Here is a 19,406-nt window from a genome sequence, read left to right on the forward strand (position 1 = left end):
TACTAGAAACATTAGGATGCAGGAGTCGGCTGCTTAACCGACTGAGCCACCCAGGAGCCCCCAAAAAAGGATTTTTTAATCACAATTTATTAATTGTCCACTGAGGGGCGCCTTGGTGGCTCAGTCGGTTAAGTCAGGCTCTTGATTTCAGCTCCTGTCTTTTATTTCCTATGATGAGTAGTTAGTACCTTATACATAGTACTGTTCAATAAGCCTTGATTATAATGGATTGAGAGCAAGGCTAAAATGGACTCTCCATTTCACTTTACTTAGAACACGCATTCCCCAGCTGAATTCCACGAAGACCCTTCAGGTTAGGAAATAGCAAACCAGCTTTGCAATATGCGATGTCATGCCCTCACTCTCCAGTGTTGTACCCTGGTACTGCAGAGGAAGAGCAGGGATAATGTTACTTCTCAACCTGTAAAGGTTTTATTGAACAGCTCAGAAAATCAAAAGAGAGAATGTGGGAGTAACATTAGTGAAGGCTTAAAAGTCTGAGAAGCACTTTAGAACTTAAAAATGGGAGGTTGTCGGGGCGCCTGGGTGGCTCGGTTGGTTGGGCGACTGCCTTCGGCTCAGGTCATGATCCTGGAGTCCCTGGATCGAGTCCCGCATCGGGCTCCCTGCTCGGCAGGGAGTCTGCTTCTCCCTCTGACCCTCCCCTCTCTCATGTGCTCTCTCTCATTCTCTGTCTCAAATAAATAAATAAATCTTTAAAAAAAAAAAATGGGAGGTTGTCTGTGAAAGACAAACAGACCCACAAAGAAGCATAGCCAATTAGAGGGGGCAAAGGAGTGTTTGTGACCTTGACCATGTGGCTAGGTTGGTAGTTTCTTATCTAATTCAGGAATCCCTTAAAAATAGGAGTGCATTCACTCTGACTGAAAAAGTGAGAATTTGATGCGGATTATCCCTGGATGCACTGTGCACAGCACTTACTGGAGGAGATTTTCTTCAATCAGAAGTCTGAAATGTATTGCTGTAGTCTTGCTTTAAGCTTTGGGTCATCTCATGTGGCAGAGGAGAGACTTAGGCTCTGAAGTCTCCAACTATCTCCAGAGGCCTGGGACCCCTGGACCTAATTAGCTTTGGGATAGCAAGAAATAAAAGAGATACCATTTCACATTTGTAGAATACTTTCCAGTCTACTAAGCACTTAATAAGCACATTTTCTAATGTTATCCTCATGACAGCCCTGTGAAGTGCACTGAGCAGATAGCCCTCATTTTACAAATAGGAAAACCAAAATCACAAGGCCAGTCAGAAATAGAACCAGGGTCTTCTGACTCTTTAACAAGAGCTTCTCCATCCCACCATGCCACTGAGTTCCAGAAGAGGGAAAAACTATCTAATAATACTTGCCACTTAGATGAATGGTTGAAATTGATTGGCTTGACATGGTCAGCCACTGGCTGAATCTGGGCCCCTCTGCTTTTTGTTCACAGAGCCATGGGGGTGTTGATGTCCAAACGGCAGACAGTGGAGCAGGTGCAAAAGGTGAGCCTGGCTGTGTCTGCCTTCAAGGATGGGCTACGGGACAGGCCTTCCATCCGACGCACTGGTGAGCTTCCAGGGTCCCGCCGTGGCACTGTAGAGGGCTCTGTCCAGGAGGTACAGGAGGAGAAAGGAGCAGAGGCAAGTACCCCAGTGCTCCTGGAAGAGAGCAGTGTCAGTCGTGCGGCTTGGGAGAGGCTCCGAGATGGGCGTGGAGTGGAGCCGGAGGAGTTTGACAGGACTAATCGTTTCACACCCCCTGCCTTCATCCGCCCCACCCGGAAGCTGGATGATGACAAGCCTCCTGATATCTGCTTGGAGCCCAGAGAACTTGTGAGTACCCAGTTAGGGCACAGTCCTCAAGTCTTAGACCTTCTGAGGATCAGGGAGGCCTGGGTACAGTTAAAGTGATACTCAAAAAGAAAAAACTCCAGAAAGGTGCAGTTGAGTCCAGAACAATCTTTGAATTTCTTCTACAAGAATAAAAATGTTACATCCTGGATTGGTCTTAGTGAAAGACTAGAGACAGTGGGTGATAAGGAATGACACCATGGCAGGTCTTTTGCCATCCGTCTCACTAAGGGATAGTAGTAGTCCCTATAGGAGGCATTTGGAAATTTGTGGGCATTCAAGAAGGTCATCATCACTGGAGCTGCTACTGGTTTTTGGTGCCAAGAAAACCAGGGGTGCTAAGTGCCCTGCAATGTCTGGGACAGTCTTTCAGAACAGATTATTTTTTTCCAAAAATGTTAGTAGCATCCCTGTTCAGAAAAATGGTCACAGAGACCTGAGCAGATGGAAGAGCTTTCTGGTTCTTGTCTTCCAGAGAGAAAGCTCTATCACCTTAACACAGGCTTCAGTTGGAATTGTTCCTCTGGGCTGCTCCAGGGATATTCAGCCCCATGTGGGTAACTCTGTGTTTCGTGGCCATAGGATCTTGCTGCCTACACTGGGAATGAATACACTATTTATTCTTTTTGCCAGGTTGTCAACGATGAGATGTGTGATGTCTGTGAAGTCTGGACAGCTGAGAGCCTCTTCCCATGCAGGATCTGCACCAGGGTTTTCCATGATGGCTGCCTGCGCCGCATGGGCTACATCCAAGGAGATAGTGCAGCAGAGGTGACCGAGACAGCCCACACAGAAACTGGCTGGAGCTGCCACTACTGTGTAAGCCTGGACTGCAGGAACTATGGGCTGCAGCACCACAGGGAACTTGGCACTTTTCTGGAGACCCAGTCTAAGAACACTGGTTTCTAGGCAGTGACCTAAAAGAGTTTTCCAATAGTAGATACTGGGATCCTCAAACTTGGTCAGGCTTTCTCTACCTCAGTACTATGACATTTTGGACACAGTAATTTTTTTTGTGGGGGATGTGTGCAATGTAGTATGTTCAGCAACATCCCTGGCCTCTACCCCATTAGATGTCAGTAGCACCCACCCTCAGTTGTGACAACCAAAAATGTCTCCAGATATTACCCAGTGTGTCCTAGGGGAACAAAGCTCATCCCAACTAAGAAACACTGAGCTAGAGGAATCAATGGTTAGGATGAGGCCTAATTACTCAACAGTAATTCTGCTTGGAATAGTGCTTTCTCTAATAGTCTTTAGTTGTCATTCATTGTACTCATCTGAAAAACCATCCTAACCAGCTTGCTTCCAATAGGTAAAGGTTCTAACATGGTAACACTTCTTAGTCCTAAGATCATCACTTGGCCTACCACCTAACTCTTAGGATGAAGAACTTCATCTCTAATGTGATCATTATGTAAATTAAATATCAAAGGTCTGTTGATTCAGAACTTTGCAAATTATATATAAATGCCTTCCAACTTTCTTTTGAGATTTTATTTATTTATTTGACACAGAGAGAGCACAAGCAGGGGGAGCAGCAGAGGGAGAGGAAGAAGCAGACTCCCCAGGGAGCTGGATGCGGGGCTCTGTCCCAGGACCCTGGGATGGAGCCCCACATCAGGCTTCCTGCTCTGCGGGAAGCCTCCTTCTCCCTCTCCCACTCCCTCTGCTTGTGTTCCCTCTCTCGCTGTGTCTCTCTCTGTCAAATAAATAAATAAAATCTAAAAAAAAAAAAAAGTCTTGCTTTATTGGTCTTTTATCCTGCAGATATCTTCTAAGAAACATCTCTGCAGACTCCCCCCTCTTCTTCCTACTGCCTAGAAGAAAGCAAAGATGTGCAACTTTCTAACAAATATCACTTTATCTATGGCTTGCCTATAAAATCAAGTATAGAACAGTTATTCCCAGCCACTTACACACCTTTTCCCCAGCTGAAGTATGTCACAGTAGACCCTGCTCTACACACCATTTTCTCTAGTCACCACCCCTCCAAACACCAGCCTTTTAACTCAGAGCAACTCTGCCCTGCAGTGTGCTGCTGCTGTGGGACCCAGTTGAAGGTGTCTCCTTCCTAACCCTTCCTGGTTTTCTGTCACAGTCCTACCATCATTACTACCACTTGCCGGACTTTTTACAAAGGTTTCTTCCAAGCTCCTCCCCTTTCTTCCCTTCCCAGCCAGGCTTCTTGAAAAGACTCCATCATCTCCTAGTGGCTCCTCAACCACCTGTAATTCAGCTTCTGCATCTGTCATTCTGCTGGATTGGTTCTTTCTAAAGTCACCAATGACCTGACTGTCAAGTCTAGTGACCTTTTCTCAAGCACCTTCTTACTTGACCCCTATGAGGTATTTAGCACTCCCTTATTGCCTCCTCTTTTTGGGGGGGATTTAAGTAGTTATGAGAATTATTATGTAAAATAAGGAAACCAGAGAAAATAGAAAATCAGTAAAGTCCCATCATAGTTGTATCACCACTGTTAACATTACCTTCTACGTTGTACAACTCTCTTTTCTTGGCTTCCATTACTTCCTACTGATTCTCCTCCTACCTTCTTTGACCATTCTGAGTGCCCTTAGTTAATTTCTTCTCACAGTCCTAAATGCTGATCTTCCTTGGGGTTCTGTTGTTAACACTCTTCTTTTCTCATTGCACACACTCTCTCCCTGGGTTATTTCATGTACTTCAGTGGCTATAGCTACCATCTAAACACAAATGATTCCCAAACCTGTGTGTCCAGACCTAAATTTCTTGTCTCTTGGATTTCCATCCATCTTGATGCCTCACGGGTGCTTCACATCACCATGCCCCAAAAGAAACTCTTTTTCCAGAAACCTGTTCTCTCTAAATTTCTTACCTCTGAACAGTAATACCACCCTTCCAGTTACCAATACCAACTCATTCCTCTCCATCCCTCACATCCAGTAAGTCAACAGGTCCTACTGATCTACCTATTAATACCTCTCAAATTTCCTCTCTTTTCCATTCTCATGTCTTAGGTTAGCCATTCATCTTTTCTTACCCACACTATAGCAACAGCTAACTAACTGTTCTCCATGTCTCTAGACTTTGCCCCTCTGATTCATTCTCCACACAGCAAAGATCTGACCACGGCACTACATATGCCCTTAAAAACCATTCAGTCAGCCACCTGGGTGGCTCAATCGGTTAAGCGTCCGACTCTTGATCTCAGCTCAGGTCATGATCTCAGGGGTCATGAGTTCAAGCCCCACATTGGGCTCCATGCTGGGTGTGGACCCTACTTAAACATTTGGTGACTCCCCTGTGCCCTCAGAATAAAAGCCCATTTGAAGGGCTCACTAATGGGCATTTGAGGCACTTCACAGTCAGGCTTCTGCCTACCTCTCCCTTATCTTTTGTCATTCCTCTCTACTCTCCCTCCCCACACATACACACACACCCTACACTCCAGCCCCGCTGAACATTTCATAGTGTTACACCCCACTGTGCCCAGCATATACCAAGTGCTCAATAAGTGTTATTGAAAGAATTGAGTTCTTTATGAAATCTACAAATGAATACTCATGAAATGTCTGCTCCTCTTCTTTGCTGGTATTTTAAGAGAGGAAAATAACCTACTAGAAAGAATCTTTGACAGCTTAAAGACTATAAGACTGTAAGTTAGTATTAATAAAATAACATATCACTGCTGTTTTGGAATTAAAATTTCTATGGCACCACAAAAAACTCATTTGGTTTTAGGAACTTCGTCATGATGGCATCTCTTTCAAAACCATTCTGGATTATTTAAAATAATACAGCCTACTAGGAGCAGAGTTAGAATTAAACTTATTTTTTAACTGAAATACTCTTTGAGCACAGTCTAACATAGAAGCCAAATACATAAAATGAATAAAGATGAAGCTGCTGTGGTTGATGGAGCTGGGGATTCACAACCATGCCCACTTATTAGTCCCCGTTTCCCTTGCAGCAGCTTCCCAAGGCACTTCCAAGGATTCCTTAGGGTATCTCAGAATAATTTTTTTTAAAGATTTTATTTATTTATTTGACAGAGAGAGAGATAGTGAGAGCAGGAACACAAGCAGGGGAAGTGGGAGAGGGAGAAGCAGACTTCCCACCGAGCAGGGAGCCCAATGTGGGGCTCGATCCCAGGACCCTGGGGTCATGACCCGAGCTGCAGGCAGCCGCTTAATGACTGAGCCACCCAGGCACCCCTCAGAGAATAATTTTAAAACTACTGTTCAGTAAAACGGTCTCAGGTCTAGAATCAGGATACCTGGCTTCTGGAGAAGATTCTGCTCCAGAGTTGGGCAACTCTGAGCAAATCCTTTCCTCTTTCTGGGGCTTCAATCTCTGATTATGATTAGAGGCTGGGATTAGATGATCCCAGAATGGCCTTCAAGTTGAAATACAATTTCCATCCTTCTTGATCTTGGCCTTTCTTTCTTACTGGTCTATATGGCCACTGACTCAGATCTTTCTTTTTTTTTTTTCAGGATAATCTCAACTTGCTGCTAACTGAGGAGGAAATGTACAGCCTCACAGAGACCTTTCAGCAGTGTAAAGTCATTCCTGGTAAGGCTGGACAGTGCTGCCAGATGGAGAGTGGCTGGCACATTTTTCCTCTGTACTTTCTAGGATAAACCATAAAAGGAGTATGCTGGAATTTGGAGAGTAGGGGTAAATAGGTCCCTGTTCCCAAGCTGTTGGCCAGCAGGGGCACCCACACACCCGCCCATCTTCCCCACCCACCACATCCTGAGTTATCCTGGCTATCGGAGACAAAGACTCCACGAAAGCTATGGATGTAGGGGTTCTGGAGGGTACTCTAGAAGTAAATGGAGATGCCCCAGAGGCTGAGGAAAGGGTGGGCTTGGCTAGTATGGGGTGCCTCCCACAGATTGCTCCCTGACACTGGAGGACTACCTGCGCTACCGCCACCAAGCAGCAAAGCGGGGGGACAGTGACAGGGCTCTAAGCGAGGAGCAAGAGGAGCAGGCAGCCCGCCAGTTTGCAGCCCTGGACCCTGAACATCGAGGACACATAGAGTGGCCTGACTTCTTGTCCCATGAGTCCCTCCTACTTCTGCAGCAATTGCGTCCCCAGGTGAGGGCCAGCTGGGGTGAATGTCTATGGGATACTGGGTGGCAGAGACCTAGGAAGCATGCTGGGCAGGTTGGAGGAGCACTAGGTACTGTCTTAGCAAGGACCATAGAAGGAAAGGGCTCACATTCCACCCAGTGACAGGTGATCCAGTGCCTAAGCTGGGAAAACTGCTCAAGGAAGATTGATTTACACTGGACCAAACTGCAAATGTCAATGCTACCAGAAAGGCTCTGGGCAGCTTCAAAGGGAGGCTGCAGAGATGGTAATGGAGGTAGGATTCTCTATGGCTTGACATTTTACAAAATATTTTCACCTCCAAGATCTTAACTTGTCTCTTCTTCCTCAGAACTCTCTGTTAAGGCTTCTGACAGTGAAAGAGCGGGAGCGAGCCCGGGCCACCTTCCTAGCCCGGGGCAGCGGGAGCACTATCAGTGAGGCAGAGTGCCGTGGAGCCCAGCACTCTTGGTTCTGCAAACACCTTGCAGAGGCTCCTTCCTGTAGTGTCAGGTCTGTTCCTTACCAATCCCTGCCCCCACTCACATGTTCTCCTCCTTTTTCCATGCCAAATGGCCCTTGGTATGAAAGGTACCTCTCGGTTTCTTCTGTCAACAGACAGGAGAGGATCTTCCTGTGCATTAGACAAAGGACACTGCCTCTTATTGTTCAAGGCATAGGGCATCCTCTACTCCAAACTGTCGCCCATGTCAGAAAAGTGCGGACATGCATATCCGAGCCATGGGTTCCCCAGAGTTTGGGAGGGGCCAGACCTTTCATTTTCCCACTCCTAACCACATATCCTTGTGTCCAACAGCATCAGCCATGTGGGTCCCATAGCAGACAGCAGCCCAGCCAGCAGCAGCAGCAAGAGTCAAGACAAGGCTCTGCTGCCCACAGAGCAGGAGTCCAGGTGAGTAGGATCCCCTCACTGGGCTGTCTGCACTCCTGACTCTTCAACACACACAAGTGGGCATTGCCCACTGCTACCCCCAAACAGCAAGTGCATATCCCAGAAACCAGGCTCCAAAAATGTCCATTTGACCCAAGATCCATAGGGTCAGCCGGCTGGACTGTCAGCATGGAAGCACAGCCAGCCATACCTATGTCAGCCAAAAGCCAGGGCTTCCCTGAGCTTTGCCCGGCTTAAGCCGTACTGCCACTGGGATCAGGTCTCATGAGCAACCAGGCTCTACAGCCAATCTCACAAACCTGTTCTTTGCTCCCACTCCAGATTTGTGGACTGGCCTACCTTTCTGCGGGAGAATGTTGTCTACATCTTGGCTGCTCGCCCCAACAGTGCAGCAATTCATCTGAAACCCCCAGGATAGCATGGAGCAGAGAAGCTCAGTTCAGAGACAATGGTCTCCCTCCTCTCCTTTTTCTCTTTCCTTCTTTCCCCCACCATCCTCTGGTACTGAGACTTGTGGGGATGGAGTATTGCCAGCATCTCAATTTGCCACTAAGCTTTATGGAACTGAAATCACTGCATCCCTCACAACAGAGGCAGTATATGCATTGCTGCAGGGAAAAGCCCTGGGAGCCGTGGCAGTAGCCACTCTTGGACCCACCCCCCAGCCCTCACATCCTAGACTAGACCTGCCACTGCACACATATATGTGCACACACACACATACACACATGCCTAGCTGTCCATGCCTACAGAAACCTGGTTCTTCTTCGTTGAAAAAGGACCAAAGTTCCTTTGTGAAGCTCCTGGTGTAGATGAGAGGGGTCTCTATTCACCCCTTCTATTGGCCAGTTCTGATTTCCAATAGACAAGTCTCTGGCCAAGTGATTCTTAATAATAGGGCATCAGACTCACACGCTGTCCTAGAGATGCTGATAGGCTCCCTCTTCCTCCGTTGAAAATCCCTTCTGTGGTGAGCCACTGTTCTGGTAGGTATGTGCTCTGTCCCTCAGTTATGTTGGGGTGGGAAAGTTACTGAAAACCACCACTGCACTTCAGCCACTGTTTATTTCAATTCTAATTTCTAGTGACAGAGAAGGCAACTAGTCTATGGAGTGAGTCTTAATTAGAAGAAGGGAAGGCAGCCCCTCCCAGGAACCCAGGATTCTAGGAACCTCTCATCCAGGTCTTCCAAGTCCAAAAGTCTTTAGCAGAACAGTCAAAAACCAAGATGAGCCATCCTGGCCCCTGTTTTACAGATGGGAACACATGGGCCAGAGCCCAAAGGGCCTGAATGGAGTAAGTATGATGGCAGGAATCACAGCCCTCTGTATTAGATGCTTTACCCAAGTCAACTACCACAGAGACCTGAAGCCTGATCTCCAATGAGGACAAGGTTTGGATGGAAAATGAGAGGAGAAGGCTCATGATTTTCCATCTTTCCACCTCAGCCCAAATGTAGACCTAGAAGAGCTTGCCATTGTATGGAGAACAAGAACCAGCCTCCCACAGCCCAAGAAAGAGCAGCAAGGACTCCTTTCAACCACCCTGACAAGCTGGAGCCAAGAAGAGGATTTGCATCTCAGCTCTCTTTTTTTCTCTCTCTCTCTCTCTCTCTTTTTTTTTTTTTTTTTTGCATCTCACCTCTTCAGCAGAGAAAGCCCCAGCAAAGCCTCACAGAAGGTTCATCCTTCTCCCCCTCACTGAGATATGGCCTGAGTTGCTGCTTCTCCCTGCTGCTCACTACATGTCTTTCCCCACCAAGCCTGGCCTCTAAGTCCCAGCTGTCCTCCCTAAGTTCTCATTAAGTTCTCAAGTCACTGCGTGTTGTGGGTCAGCCCTGGCCCTGGAATCTAGGTTCTGTTTCCAGTCTGAATACTAGAGAGTGGGGTTGGTTCAGTCATGTTAAAGCTAATATAGTTCCATTGCTCAAGGCACTTGTACTGAATTGGGTGCTAACAGAAGAAGTAGCATACAGCTCAGTGTTGAGATGCTCAGAGGAAAGTGGGGAGCTGCAACCAGGGTTGTGGTAACAACACCTTCTGTAGAAACTGCCTGACCTAGAACAGGTTGTGAAGCTTCGGGGGTTGGATTATTCAGGTCTAAAATGAAGCAGACAGAAGATGAATCTGGCTGGGTTCATGTGTATGAGAACATGTGTATGAGAACAATCATTTCAAAACAAAAACAGCTTTTTGTAAATACTGCTTAGCCATATTCCCAAGACTGATCCTAAGAGGGGCTGTTATTCAGTTTAGCCAGAATGAAAACAAAAGTGAAAGCACATGACTCTTGGGTCCAAGGACTGCCTCTGAAGCAGCCAGACCTGGGGTTTACACTGAAAAAGATTAAAGCACATTCAGCACAGGGGCTCTTGCTTCTTCTCCTGGTAAATCACCTTGTATGCCAATGGTCTTGGGCTGCTGGATCTCACAGATAGGGCATTTTGAGTAGAGACAAGCTCTGGGCTTTGTCTGAACAGCTTTTTCCTCCTGCCTCATCATCAGTAATAGGGACTGGAAATCTATCCCCTGATCCTTCATAGACAAGGTGATGCCTACCTCTCTGGAGCTGCAGCTTCTAGCTTTCTGTGGGTGAGTGGTAAAAGACCATGGGCCAGATGCATCTCAGGGCCTGGCAAAGCAGTATTTCTTTCATGGTAGGATCAGGCCCATTTGGGACTATTCCTCTTCCTAATCCAAGACAGCAAATGTCCTTGGTAGGGGCATGCTACAGAGGGCCCAGGGGACCCAGCATAGAGTTCCCAGTCCACAAGAATCCTAAGACACAGAAAAGCCTGGAGGAGCAACTAGCCTCTTCTCCATTAGCCATCTAGTTTTTTACCAAAGAAAAGATTCCCTTGCTCCCCCAGACCAGAGTTGTAGAAGCCCCACCCCAACACCCCTGTCTGGGATCTCCCTCTAATCCATGGACCCCCTCTGCAGTACATATGAAGATGTTCAAACTTTTATAAACCAAGTGAAGCCCATTCCCTTTTCCTTTTCATCAAGTCTTTCCATCACTGTGACTATCTGAAATTCTGCCAAGTACAAAAATCAGTGTCTGACTCTAAGGGTTTGAGAAAATGTTCTAGTCATTTCTTCTTGGCTACCCAGAATTGAAATCAATCTTATTACAAACACCACCCACTCCACCCACCATAAACAGAGATTAGGGTTGCTCCTCTGAAGACTCCTTGCCCTAAGCCTATTTTTCACCCAACACCCCTCTTCCCTATGCTCAGATTTAAAGACAGGGGCATCTGGATGTCATCCAGACAGAGCGGAGCTGCAAGGACAGAAAGTAAGCTGAGGCAGTTAGCTGTGGCTACATAACCTCTCCAGGTCTGCTCTGTGGCTTCCTCTCCTGTGACCAGCCTTCCTCAACAGAGGTAGGCTCTGCTTTTGAGCAGTGGCCCCTTTGGATCCCAGAGATGGAGCAGTTCCCTTGCTCCCAGGTACTGACCCACTCTCAAGTGCTTTTCTTCCTTTGAGAACAGCCAAAGCCATGAGAACATTACCTCTTCCCACCTTCAGCCCAAGTGACTGGGGCTAAAGGGCAGACATGCCTTTTTAGCCCTGGTGCTCCCTATGGGATGTCACCCTGGCCTTATTTGAGTGGCCAGATCTGGGAGTTCCCCTATTCCTATCACTAACATTGGAGGTACAGAATCAAACTGCCTGGGAAGAGGGCAACTCTCTGGGGTGTGAGCCCAGGATTGTGCCTAGGCCTCTTCGTCTGAAGCACAACCTCAACCATTGCAGGTCTCATGGCTTCAGTAAGAGTGGTGCAAGGAAGGCCTAAGAAGGAAGCTCAGCAGAAGCTGTACGGCAGGGCCTCAGGCTAGCCATGATCACCCCAGAGCCAAGAATAACCTCCAGGCAGGACTGGTAGGAGGCTCTAGTGATCCTATAAGCATGACCCCTTCAAACTAGCAGAGTAAAGGCAGGTATATACTTGGCACTAAAAGAACAACTGGATGTCAGAACAATATCCTGGCATACCAGTACCATAACCCCTTTTCACTCCTCAATTTATAGTGGAATAAAATTGCTACTTTCCCAGTGCCACTTAGTTTAAATTTGCCCAGATCTCTCTCCAGGCCCCTGGCTGCAGCTCCGACAACAGAGAACTGGATGAAGAATGGAAAATATTAATGCATCATACCTGTTCCCTATAGCTCAGTCCTGGAATGTAGTAGGACTGGGCATTTCCCCTGCTGTTGCTTTCCTGCTGCCACTGCTTTTGGCAACCTTAAAAGGAAAGAAAATAAACAGGTAACAGAATTTCCACTATACCCAACTAGCATTAAGGAAAACCTTCCCTCTGAGCCACATGACCTGATGACCCAGATTGTGGACAGTGTGTCACATCTGGTCTGGGCTAGTGACTAAGAAGTCCAATCACATTCCAATTTGTATAGCATGGGTTGGCCTGACCATAGATGAGAATGTCACGGTATAAGCAGCAAGGCCTTTCCATATCCATGTGAAATAAGAGCCTTCAAACTTATGCTCCTTTAAGAGATGGCTGGTGATCTGTCTCCCAGTCAAACATAGGCTTGTGAGGGGATTTCTGAGAACACTCAAGTAAGTGGAAGATCCAATGCCCTCTGGTCCCTCATGCCCTTCCTATGTTCTTTTCTGCGGAAGGTAACTTGACAGTAAGCTGAGGGGAACATCCCCAAGCTCTTGTCTTCCCACCAGTACAGCTGCATGCTCCTCTCCATGGCTCAGCCTTCACTCTTGAAGGAGCTGATGCTCCCAGAGGCTGGGCACAGTGGAAATCATAATAAAGAGATTGCGATGCTATTTTGGCTTCCTTCTTCCTGTTATTTGGGTCACCTGCTGAGTTTCTGTGTGGTTTCCTATAATTAGCCAATTCCTGAATCTAAGATGCTGCTTGGCCTCCAGGAAGAATGCAATACACTGGTTCTTTCTAGAGCTTTCCTGGTGCTGACCTTCCCAAGAATCAAGTGATGGGTGGGAGGAGGCAGCGGTTCCACCATGGACACAGGGGGGGAAATGAAAGCACTGAAGAGAGAAGCCAGAATTTTCTAAGAAACTGAGGAAGAGGTAAGGCCTCCAAGCTATCTGCAATGTATTCCACCACCACCACAACCAAGGGCCAGTTTTAGACACATTTCTCCTCCCAATCCCTGCTGGGTGACAAAGTAGGAAAGCTAGCTGGCTATGTTTTCTCCTGGTCTTCTGGGTCTTTCTTGGTAGAGAATTTTCTCCCCGTTTTTGCAATGTTTTAATGTGATATGATAGAGTTGGGTAAACTAAGGTCAAGAGAAGCTTTTCAGAGGACTGTGAAATCCCCCTTTCATCACCTTTACCTGATAAGAACAGAGCCAGTACCTATAGGTAGGAAAGTATCTCTAGTGTGGATCAGTGGTGTATAGACTTACCTCTAAACCATAGGGCCCCCAAATACAAATCATTGCTAATATTTTTGAGCAGTTACTATGCACTGGGCAGTTCTAAGTGCTTTACATAAGATCGTCTTCAAAAAACAACCCTGAGGTTTGTTTATAGATGAGAAAAGTGAGGAATAGGGGCGCCTGGGTGGCTGAGTCGTTAAGCATCTGCCTTCGGCTCGGGTCGTGATCCCAGGGTCCTGGGATCGAGCCCCACGGGCTCCCTGCTCAGCGGGAGGCCCGCTTCTCCCTCTCCCACTCCCCCTGCTTGTGTTCCCTCTCTCGCTGTGTTTCCCTCTGTCAAATAAATAAATAAAATCTTAAAAAAAAAAAAAAAAAGAAAAGTGAGGAATAGAGGCTGAGAGTTTCTCAAGGTTACGCAGTCACATAGGAAGCAGGGGAACCAGGTAGTCTGGCTTCAGTGCCCATGTTCTTAACTACTTTATTGTGCTGCCTGTCAGGGTACACCTCAAGGAAACAGCTGCTCTGTAGTCTAGCATATCCCGTTTCCATCCTGGGAACAGAAACATAAGCAGCCAGTCCTGTAGCCATGTCACAGGATTTCTTACAACCTGCACAACTCACCTCATTCACTCACATGGCTCCCATACCTCTCCGCCCCAGAATTTTCAAATGGAGGTCCATCAGGCTCAGGACAGCTTGAGATCTTAAGCGTCCCTTCTGTCTCCAATTTCAATGAAGACCAGCATTAGGAGAGAAAAAGAGACATAAAAGCTGGGCCTCTGTGGACTCTAGTGAAAAGCAAGGTTTCCCCACCCTCAGTCTGGCAATCCTGATGAACTTTCGATCCTTTGAGGATTGTTCCTCCTCCTGCCACTTTTTCCCAGGGCTGGCTAGAGCCTCGGTTCCACACAAACTTCCACTCACCCTGCCCTGCTCTGGCTCAAGTGTACTCCTCTTATCTCTAGAGGAAGTCATTGCTCAAAGGGGAAAGAGTAGCTGCTAAATTTGCTAAACCTGGAACAGAGTTCTCTCTCCCACCCCACCCAAAGGGTTGCTTGGAGTTTGACCTTGCTGAACTTGTTTCCTCATCTGTAAAAGTCTGGGAAAACGATTCCTGTCCTATCTCCTGGGCTGATAGTCAAGTGAGGACAGAATTAGTTTGGTAAGAGGAAAGAGTTTCATACACTATAAGGCATTAAGTGAGCAGCAAGGATTTCTGGCCCTATCTACAAGCTGTGCATGTATCATCTTCCACCCACCCACAGTCACAGGCATAGCCGGGGGTACAGCTAATGGCCTCTGTCCACAGTGCTGAAGTCACAGCTGAGACAGCGGGGTATCTTCAGTCCCTCTTTTTTTTTTTTTTTTGGTAATATACTAATTTATTCATATATACATTCACTTTACATTATTACATTTGACATTCATCAAAACCAAAAATACAGTATGCTTCATGAATTTGCATGTCATCCTTGTGCAGGGGCCATGCTAATTTTCTCTGTATGGTTCCAATTTTAGCATATGTGCTGCTGAAGCAAGCATTTCAGTCCCTCCTGTCCCACCTTTAAGTAAATATAAATGCAGAGATTTCCAAGCCCAAGGATTGTTCTGAAATGCAGAAGGTATTGCAAAAAAATGTTTGTTTCATTTATTTCAAGTATCTTTGTTTTTATTTTATTTTATTTTATTTTTAAAGATTTTATTTATTTATTTGAGAGAGAGAATGAGAGAGCACATGAGAAGGGGGAGGGTCAGAGGGAGAAGCAGACCCCCTGCTGAGCAAGGAGCCCGATGCGGGACTCGATCCCGGGACTCCAGGATCATGACCTGAGCCGAAGGCAGTCGCCCAACCAACTGAGCCACCCAGGCACCCTCAAGTATCTTTGTTTTTAAAATAAATATAATACTCTTTCAAAATTGTAACATTTGGGCAATTGTACATTTGTAACACTGTACAAATGGGCAAGATGTGATCCAGCAGCTCAGGAAGAGGGGGTTATGATCTTCACTTGATATGGGGGAACAGTATGAGGTAGCTACCAAAACACTGATGTAAGGTGAGGCTATGTAGGAAGAAGTTCAGAGTCAGATGAGTGAGGCAGGCTGGCTCATTTATACACTGCACCAGCACTCCTAGAAAAAGCTAATCAGAGCCAGGCACCATGAATTGAAACCCAGCCAGTGTAGCATGGTCTTAGGCGCTGGAATGGAACAAGGCAGAGGAGGAACCCATGAAGGCCTGAGAGGTGTCTCATCCTGGAGAGGAGCAGACTTGAGGGATGTAGATGGCTAATGTCTGACAGATGGGACTGATGAGGTCAATGTGACCTCAAAGACAGAGCTAAGACCAAAGGTGGAAGAGAGGCAGATTTTTGCTCAATAGGACCAAAAGGTAACTGGATACCAGGGAAGGTAGTGAAGCTGTATAAGTATAGGACAGAAATGTTGAGTTGGGGGTAGGATGCCTTACCAGGTATACAGTCCTCTTGAGATTTGTGATGCCTGTAAATGGCTAAGCACCTTCTGGTGTATGCCCAGCCCTGAGCCCAGCTGAGCTAGAGGCAGAGTCAAGATTGTACAGACCCACATGACCATAAAACAATAGAATAACTGGGTTGGGAAACTTAATTTCTTTAGTTCAACCTCATAGACCGACTGTTGTGCCTCCAGCTCTGGGTCCTGACCTGACAGAAAAGAGCCAAGGTCTCAATACACCTGACTTCCCCTTCCAGATGCGCTCTGGAAAGCCTGCCTCTAGAACCTGATGTTGCATGCCCTCTGCTGGTCATTTCTAGCACCATCCTCTCACTCCCAAGGCAAGAAATAACCCCTTTGAACAACTACTACTGGTCAGTGTAGGTTTAAACCAGGAGTACCAGGGAGTTAGATCACTGGGCAGTGTCCAATCAGTGAACAGGATCAGAACTGAATCTGCAGTTGAATTCAAGTAATATTAGGGCTCATCCATGTCTAGAAAGGACTTAGGCTAAGGCTGAGTTTGGGGAACAGTCTGGTCTAGGACCAAGGCCAAGGTCAGTGTCTCAGGTGAGGTCAAAGTTGGCACTCAGTGTGGAACTGAATTCTGGGTCCAAGTGTCAGCATGAAATACGTATCCAGGTGAGATGCTAAGAGTCTGACCTCAGGAAGGAGTCAGTCTGCATCCAGGGGTCAATGTAGCATTCCTATCCGAGGTGAAATCAGCAGGTAATAAGCACCAGCAACAGGAGAACTCAAGCAGAGACACTGCTAGGGGAGAAGTATAAGGGTTGGAGGACAGAATGAAGTAGTCACTAATTTCTAAGAGCCTCCCAACTTTAAAGATGGTAAAGGGCAGGCTAGAGCCACAGTCCCTCAGAAGGTGGATCCCTATATTCCCATTCCAACTTCCTGTGAAAGGGCCCCACCAACAAGAGTATTGCCACATACAAGTCACAGGTACAGTTTGGGGACAGGAGAGGTCCAAGGACCTGTCCTGTCACTGCAGAGAGCTGGCAGCTGTGGGGGTAGTCTTCCTCCCCCCCCTTCTCTGTTTCTACTGGCAACGGGGCTTAGCAGCCTCCCACACCTAGATCTTAGCAACCATGGGAGCCCCTGGCAACTGCTGCCATGGTGACAAGACAGGGAACTAAGAATGGGCTGGGGTGGAGCACTTCCTCTGGAGCCTTCAGGATATGTGCAAGATAGGGGGCTCCCCCTCCCATACACAGTCTGAGAGGGAACATGTGCTCCTGTGTAAACACCTCCTCACTGGCACCCACCCCCGCCCCTGCCCCCGGGTTCCGGTTCCCTCAGGGTGAGAAAATGAGGGACACCTAGGGTTATGACGTCTCCATAGGAAGGGAGGGGAATGCGGGTGCTAAGAACTGATATGATCACGGATTCATGCATGCACTGGCAGTCAACATGTCAATATCCATGACGCTGTTCATCATGTAGACACAGGCCTACATAGTCATTTAATCACACATGTATAACAACACAAAATCACATACACAACAAATAATACAGAATCAGGCATATTACCACACAAAAATATTACACAGATATACACAGATACACTCTCACTTACAAATCACACTACAGATACAACAGTACAAATAATTCCCAATCAGACTTGAACATCAAACAGATGCACTCACACATCCAGGTACCTGTGAACATACAGAGTAACGGTTAACTTTGCTGAGCAATAACTACATACCAAGCTCAGAACTACATGCATAGCATGTGTTACCTTAATTAACCCTCAGAACAACGCTAGGAGGTACTGCTCTTTTCTATACCCATGAGACAAAGAAAGAAATGAGGGACAGATGTGGCAAGTGATCTCACAAGGTCAACAGAGCCTACATTCTTACACCTATACCACACTGTGCACCCTGGTTCCTAACGCACACCTGATACCCAGGGCAATAGGACACAGTGGAAATAGAGAACCCAGCAGACAGTGGAATCCATGCCACCCGCACCTGAAGGCATGGCCCTGCACCCCCGAAGTTCTAAGCCCACAATATAGCATTAGCAGGGACCAGGTAAGGGCCAATGACTAAACTCTCTGCCCCCGTGTTGGCACAGGCAAGGCTGGAGGAAGCAAAATAGATAGAACAGGAATAGGAAGTAGAGCCACCCACAGCCCGGGCCCCCATGAGTCTGGAGGTGGCAGAGTGAGATCCCCCAGATCAAAGTAGCCAGCACCTGTCCTGAGCCTCCTCATCCTACCTTACTCATCTCCATGTCACGCTACTATTCCATTCCTTCATCATCCCATCTCCCCTCCCTTCTAGTCTTTGTTCCCCGCTTCTCCTTCCATTCTCACCCCCACTCCTGACCTCCCACCCCTCTCCTCTCCTCTCCCCTCCTCTTCCCATCCCCCTCACCCCATCTTCCCTCCTTCCTCTCATTTCCCTCATCCCACCTTTTCTCCATCCTCTTCTTACCCCACTTCCTTTCCTTACTTCACAGCTCACACCCCTTTACACCTGGGATCACCATGGTGAGTACTAGAAAGAAGACAGAGAATGGAGAATATGCAGACCTGACCTCAGGACCCCCTAGATTTCTCTCCTGCTCTGCTCTGCAGCCCAGGTACTGATGTTCTCCAAGCCTCAGTTTCCAGCTCTATCCAGATTGCATGAACTCATGGGTGTCCAAACTGTTTCTGGGAAATGGCAAAGAAAGAGAGGTGAGAGCTTCTGTCCTGGCCCTTCCTTTGTCCTCAAACCCCCCAAGAATTCCTTTCCCCTCCTCACCCCCGGATAACCCCCTCCCCACCCCCGCTGCCTGTAGCACAGATGGGCCTGGGAGACAGTGACGTGGGCGCCAGGCACCGTGTCTGTTCAAGCGTCGGCTTCCGCTGGCTACCGCCTCCGCAGCCCTGCCTGCTCTGAACAGCGGGGACACTAGGGCTGAGATTTAATGGGGGAGAGAGGGGGTTGGGGCTGAGATGTGTTAAGGAAATCATGTGGAGATGAGATGAAGGGTTAAAAGGGGGAGTTAGGATAGGAGAGATCATACGAGTAGATAACGGATTAAGGATAGGATAAAACAGAAGATTATGGGGGTGGGGTGGGGGGGTGGGGGGGAGGCAGGAGATCATACCCAGCCAAGAAGAGGGGAAAGAAAGAGTGGGCTAACATTTGGGAACTCAAGGGGGAAGTAGGATGAAAGATTACAGAGAGAACGTTAATGAGAATTGTGGGGGTTGCTGAGGAGGGGCTGCTCACAAGGGAGCTGGGATGAGGGGATTATACAGAGGATGAAAAGGGGATTCACAAAGGGAATTAATGAGGAGGCGCTAAACCTGGGGAGAACTACCAGGTTACAAAGGAGAAAGCAGAAGGGTGCTTAAATTCTGCATGTCTATCGGGGTCTGTTTTGTTAGGTCACCTCAGGTCAATTCCGGGTCAAGATAAGGTAAAGCTGAATCAGGTCTAAGCTGAATCAGGTCTGGTCGAGGTCAGTCCACAGCTCCGATGGAAGACAGGTAAGAAGGGGTGACCTTTTGACCCTGGTCGAGGGACTACACCTCGCAAAGCGCACTATTCTCTCCCCTACCCTCCTAAATGAAGAAAGGAAAGAATGCCCAGAGTCACCGCCAACTGGGAGGCAGTTTTCCTTTAAGGCTGCCTTTGACGTTACACAGGTTCCAGAAGGTTCTCCCGGGATTCGAGCGGTGGCCAG

The 19,406-nt window shown here is 47.5% G+C and overlaps 1 protein-coding gene and 1 non-coding gene across 3 annotated transcripts; one reads left to right on the forward strand and one right to left on the reverse strand.

Moving 5' to 3' along the window:
* Window positions 1-1,452: 1,452 nt before the first annotated feature.
* On the forward strand, window positions 1,453-8,261 carry PHF24 (PHD finger protein 24). 2 transcript variants are annotated; one of them, XM_021691709.1, is made up of 7 exons: window positions 1,453-1,830; window positions 2,482-2,667; window positions 6,327-6,405; window positions 6,731-6,936; window positions 7,283-7,443; window positions 7,748-7,843; window positions 8,165-8,261. In XM_021691709.1, exons 1-7 carry the CDS (start codon window positions 1,453-1,455, stop codon window positions 8,259-8,261), a joined length of 1,203 nt encoding a protein of 400 aa, XP_021547384.1. The 2 variants fall into 2 exon arrangements, with proteins under 2 accessions (XP_021547384.1, XP_044776603.1); XM_044920668.1 differs by having other exon boundaries at window positions 1,703-1,830; window positions 2,547-2,667.
* A 6,400-nt stretch (window positions 8,262-14,661) lies between these two features.
* LOC123326518 lies at window positions 14,662-14,764 on the reverse strand. Its single transcript, XR_006541141.1, has one exon. It is a non-coding gene; the product is annotated as a U6 spliceosomal RNA (small nuclear RNA).
* Between the last annotated feature and the right edge of the window lie 4,642 nt (window positions 14,765-19,406).

The sequence above is a fragment of the Neomonachus schauinslandi genome, chromosome 13 (genome assembly GCF_002201575.2).
Source record: "Neomonachus schauinslandi chromosome 13, ASM220157v2, whole genome shotgun sequence".
Classification (NCBI taxonomy): Eukaryota; Metazoa; Chordata; class Mammalia; order Carnivora; family Phocidae; genus Neomonachus; species Neomonachus schauinslandi.

Coding starts and splice junctions, on each gene's coding strand:
- PHF24 (XM_021691709.1), top strand. CDS start 1,453: ATGGGGGTGTTGATGTCCAAACGGCAGACAGTGGAGCAGGTGCAAAAG. Junction 1,831..2,481: donor GCTTGGAGCCCAGAGAACTT/GTGAGTACCCAG, acceptor TCTTTTTGCCAG/GTTGTCAACGATGAGATGTG. Junction 7,444..7,747: donor GCTCCTTCCTGTAGTGTCAG/GTCTGTTCCTTA, acceptor TGTGTCCAACAG/CATCAGCCATGTGGGTCCCA.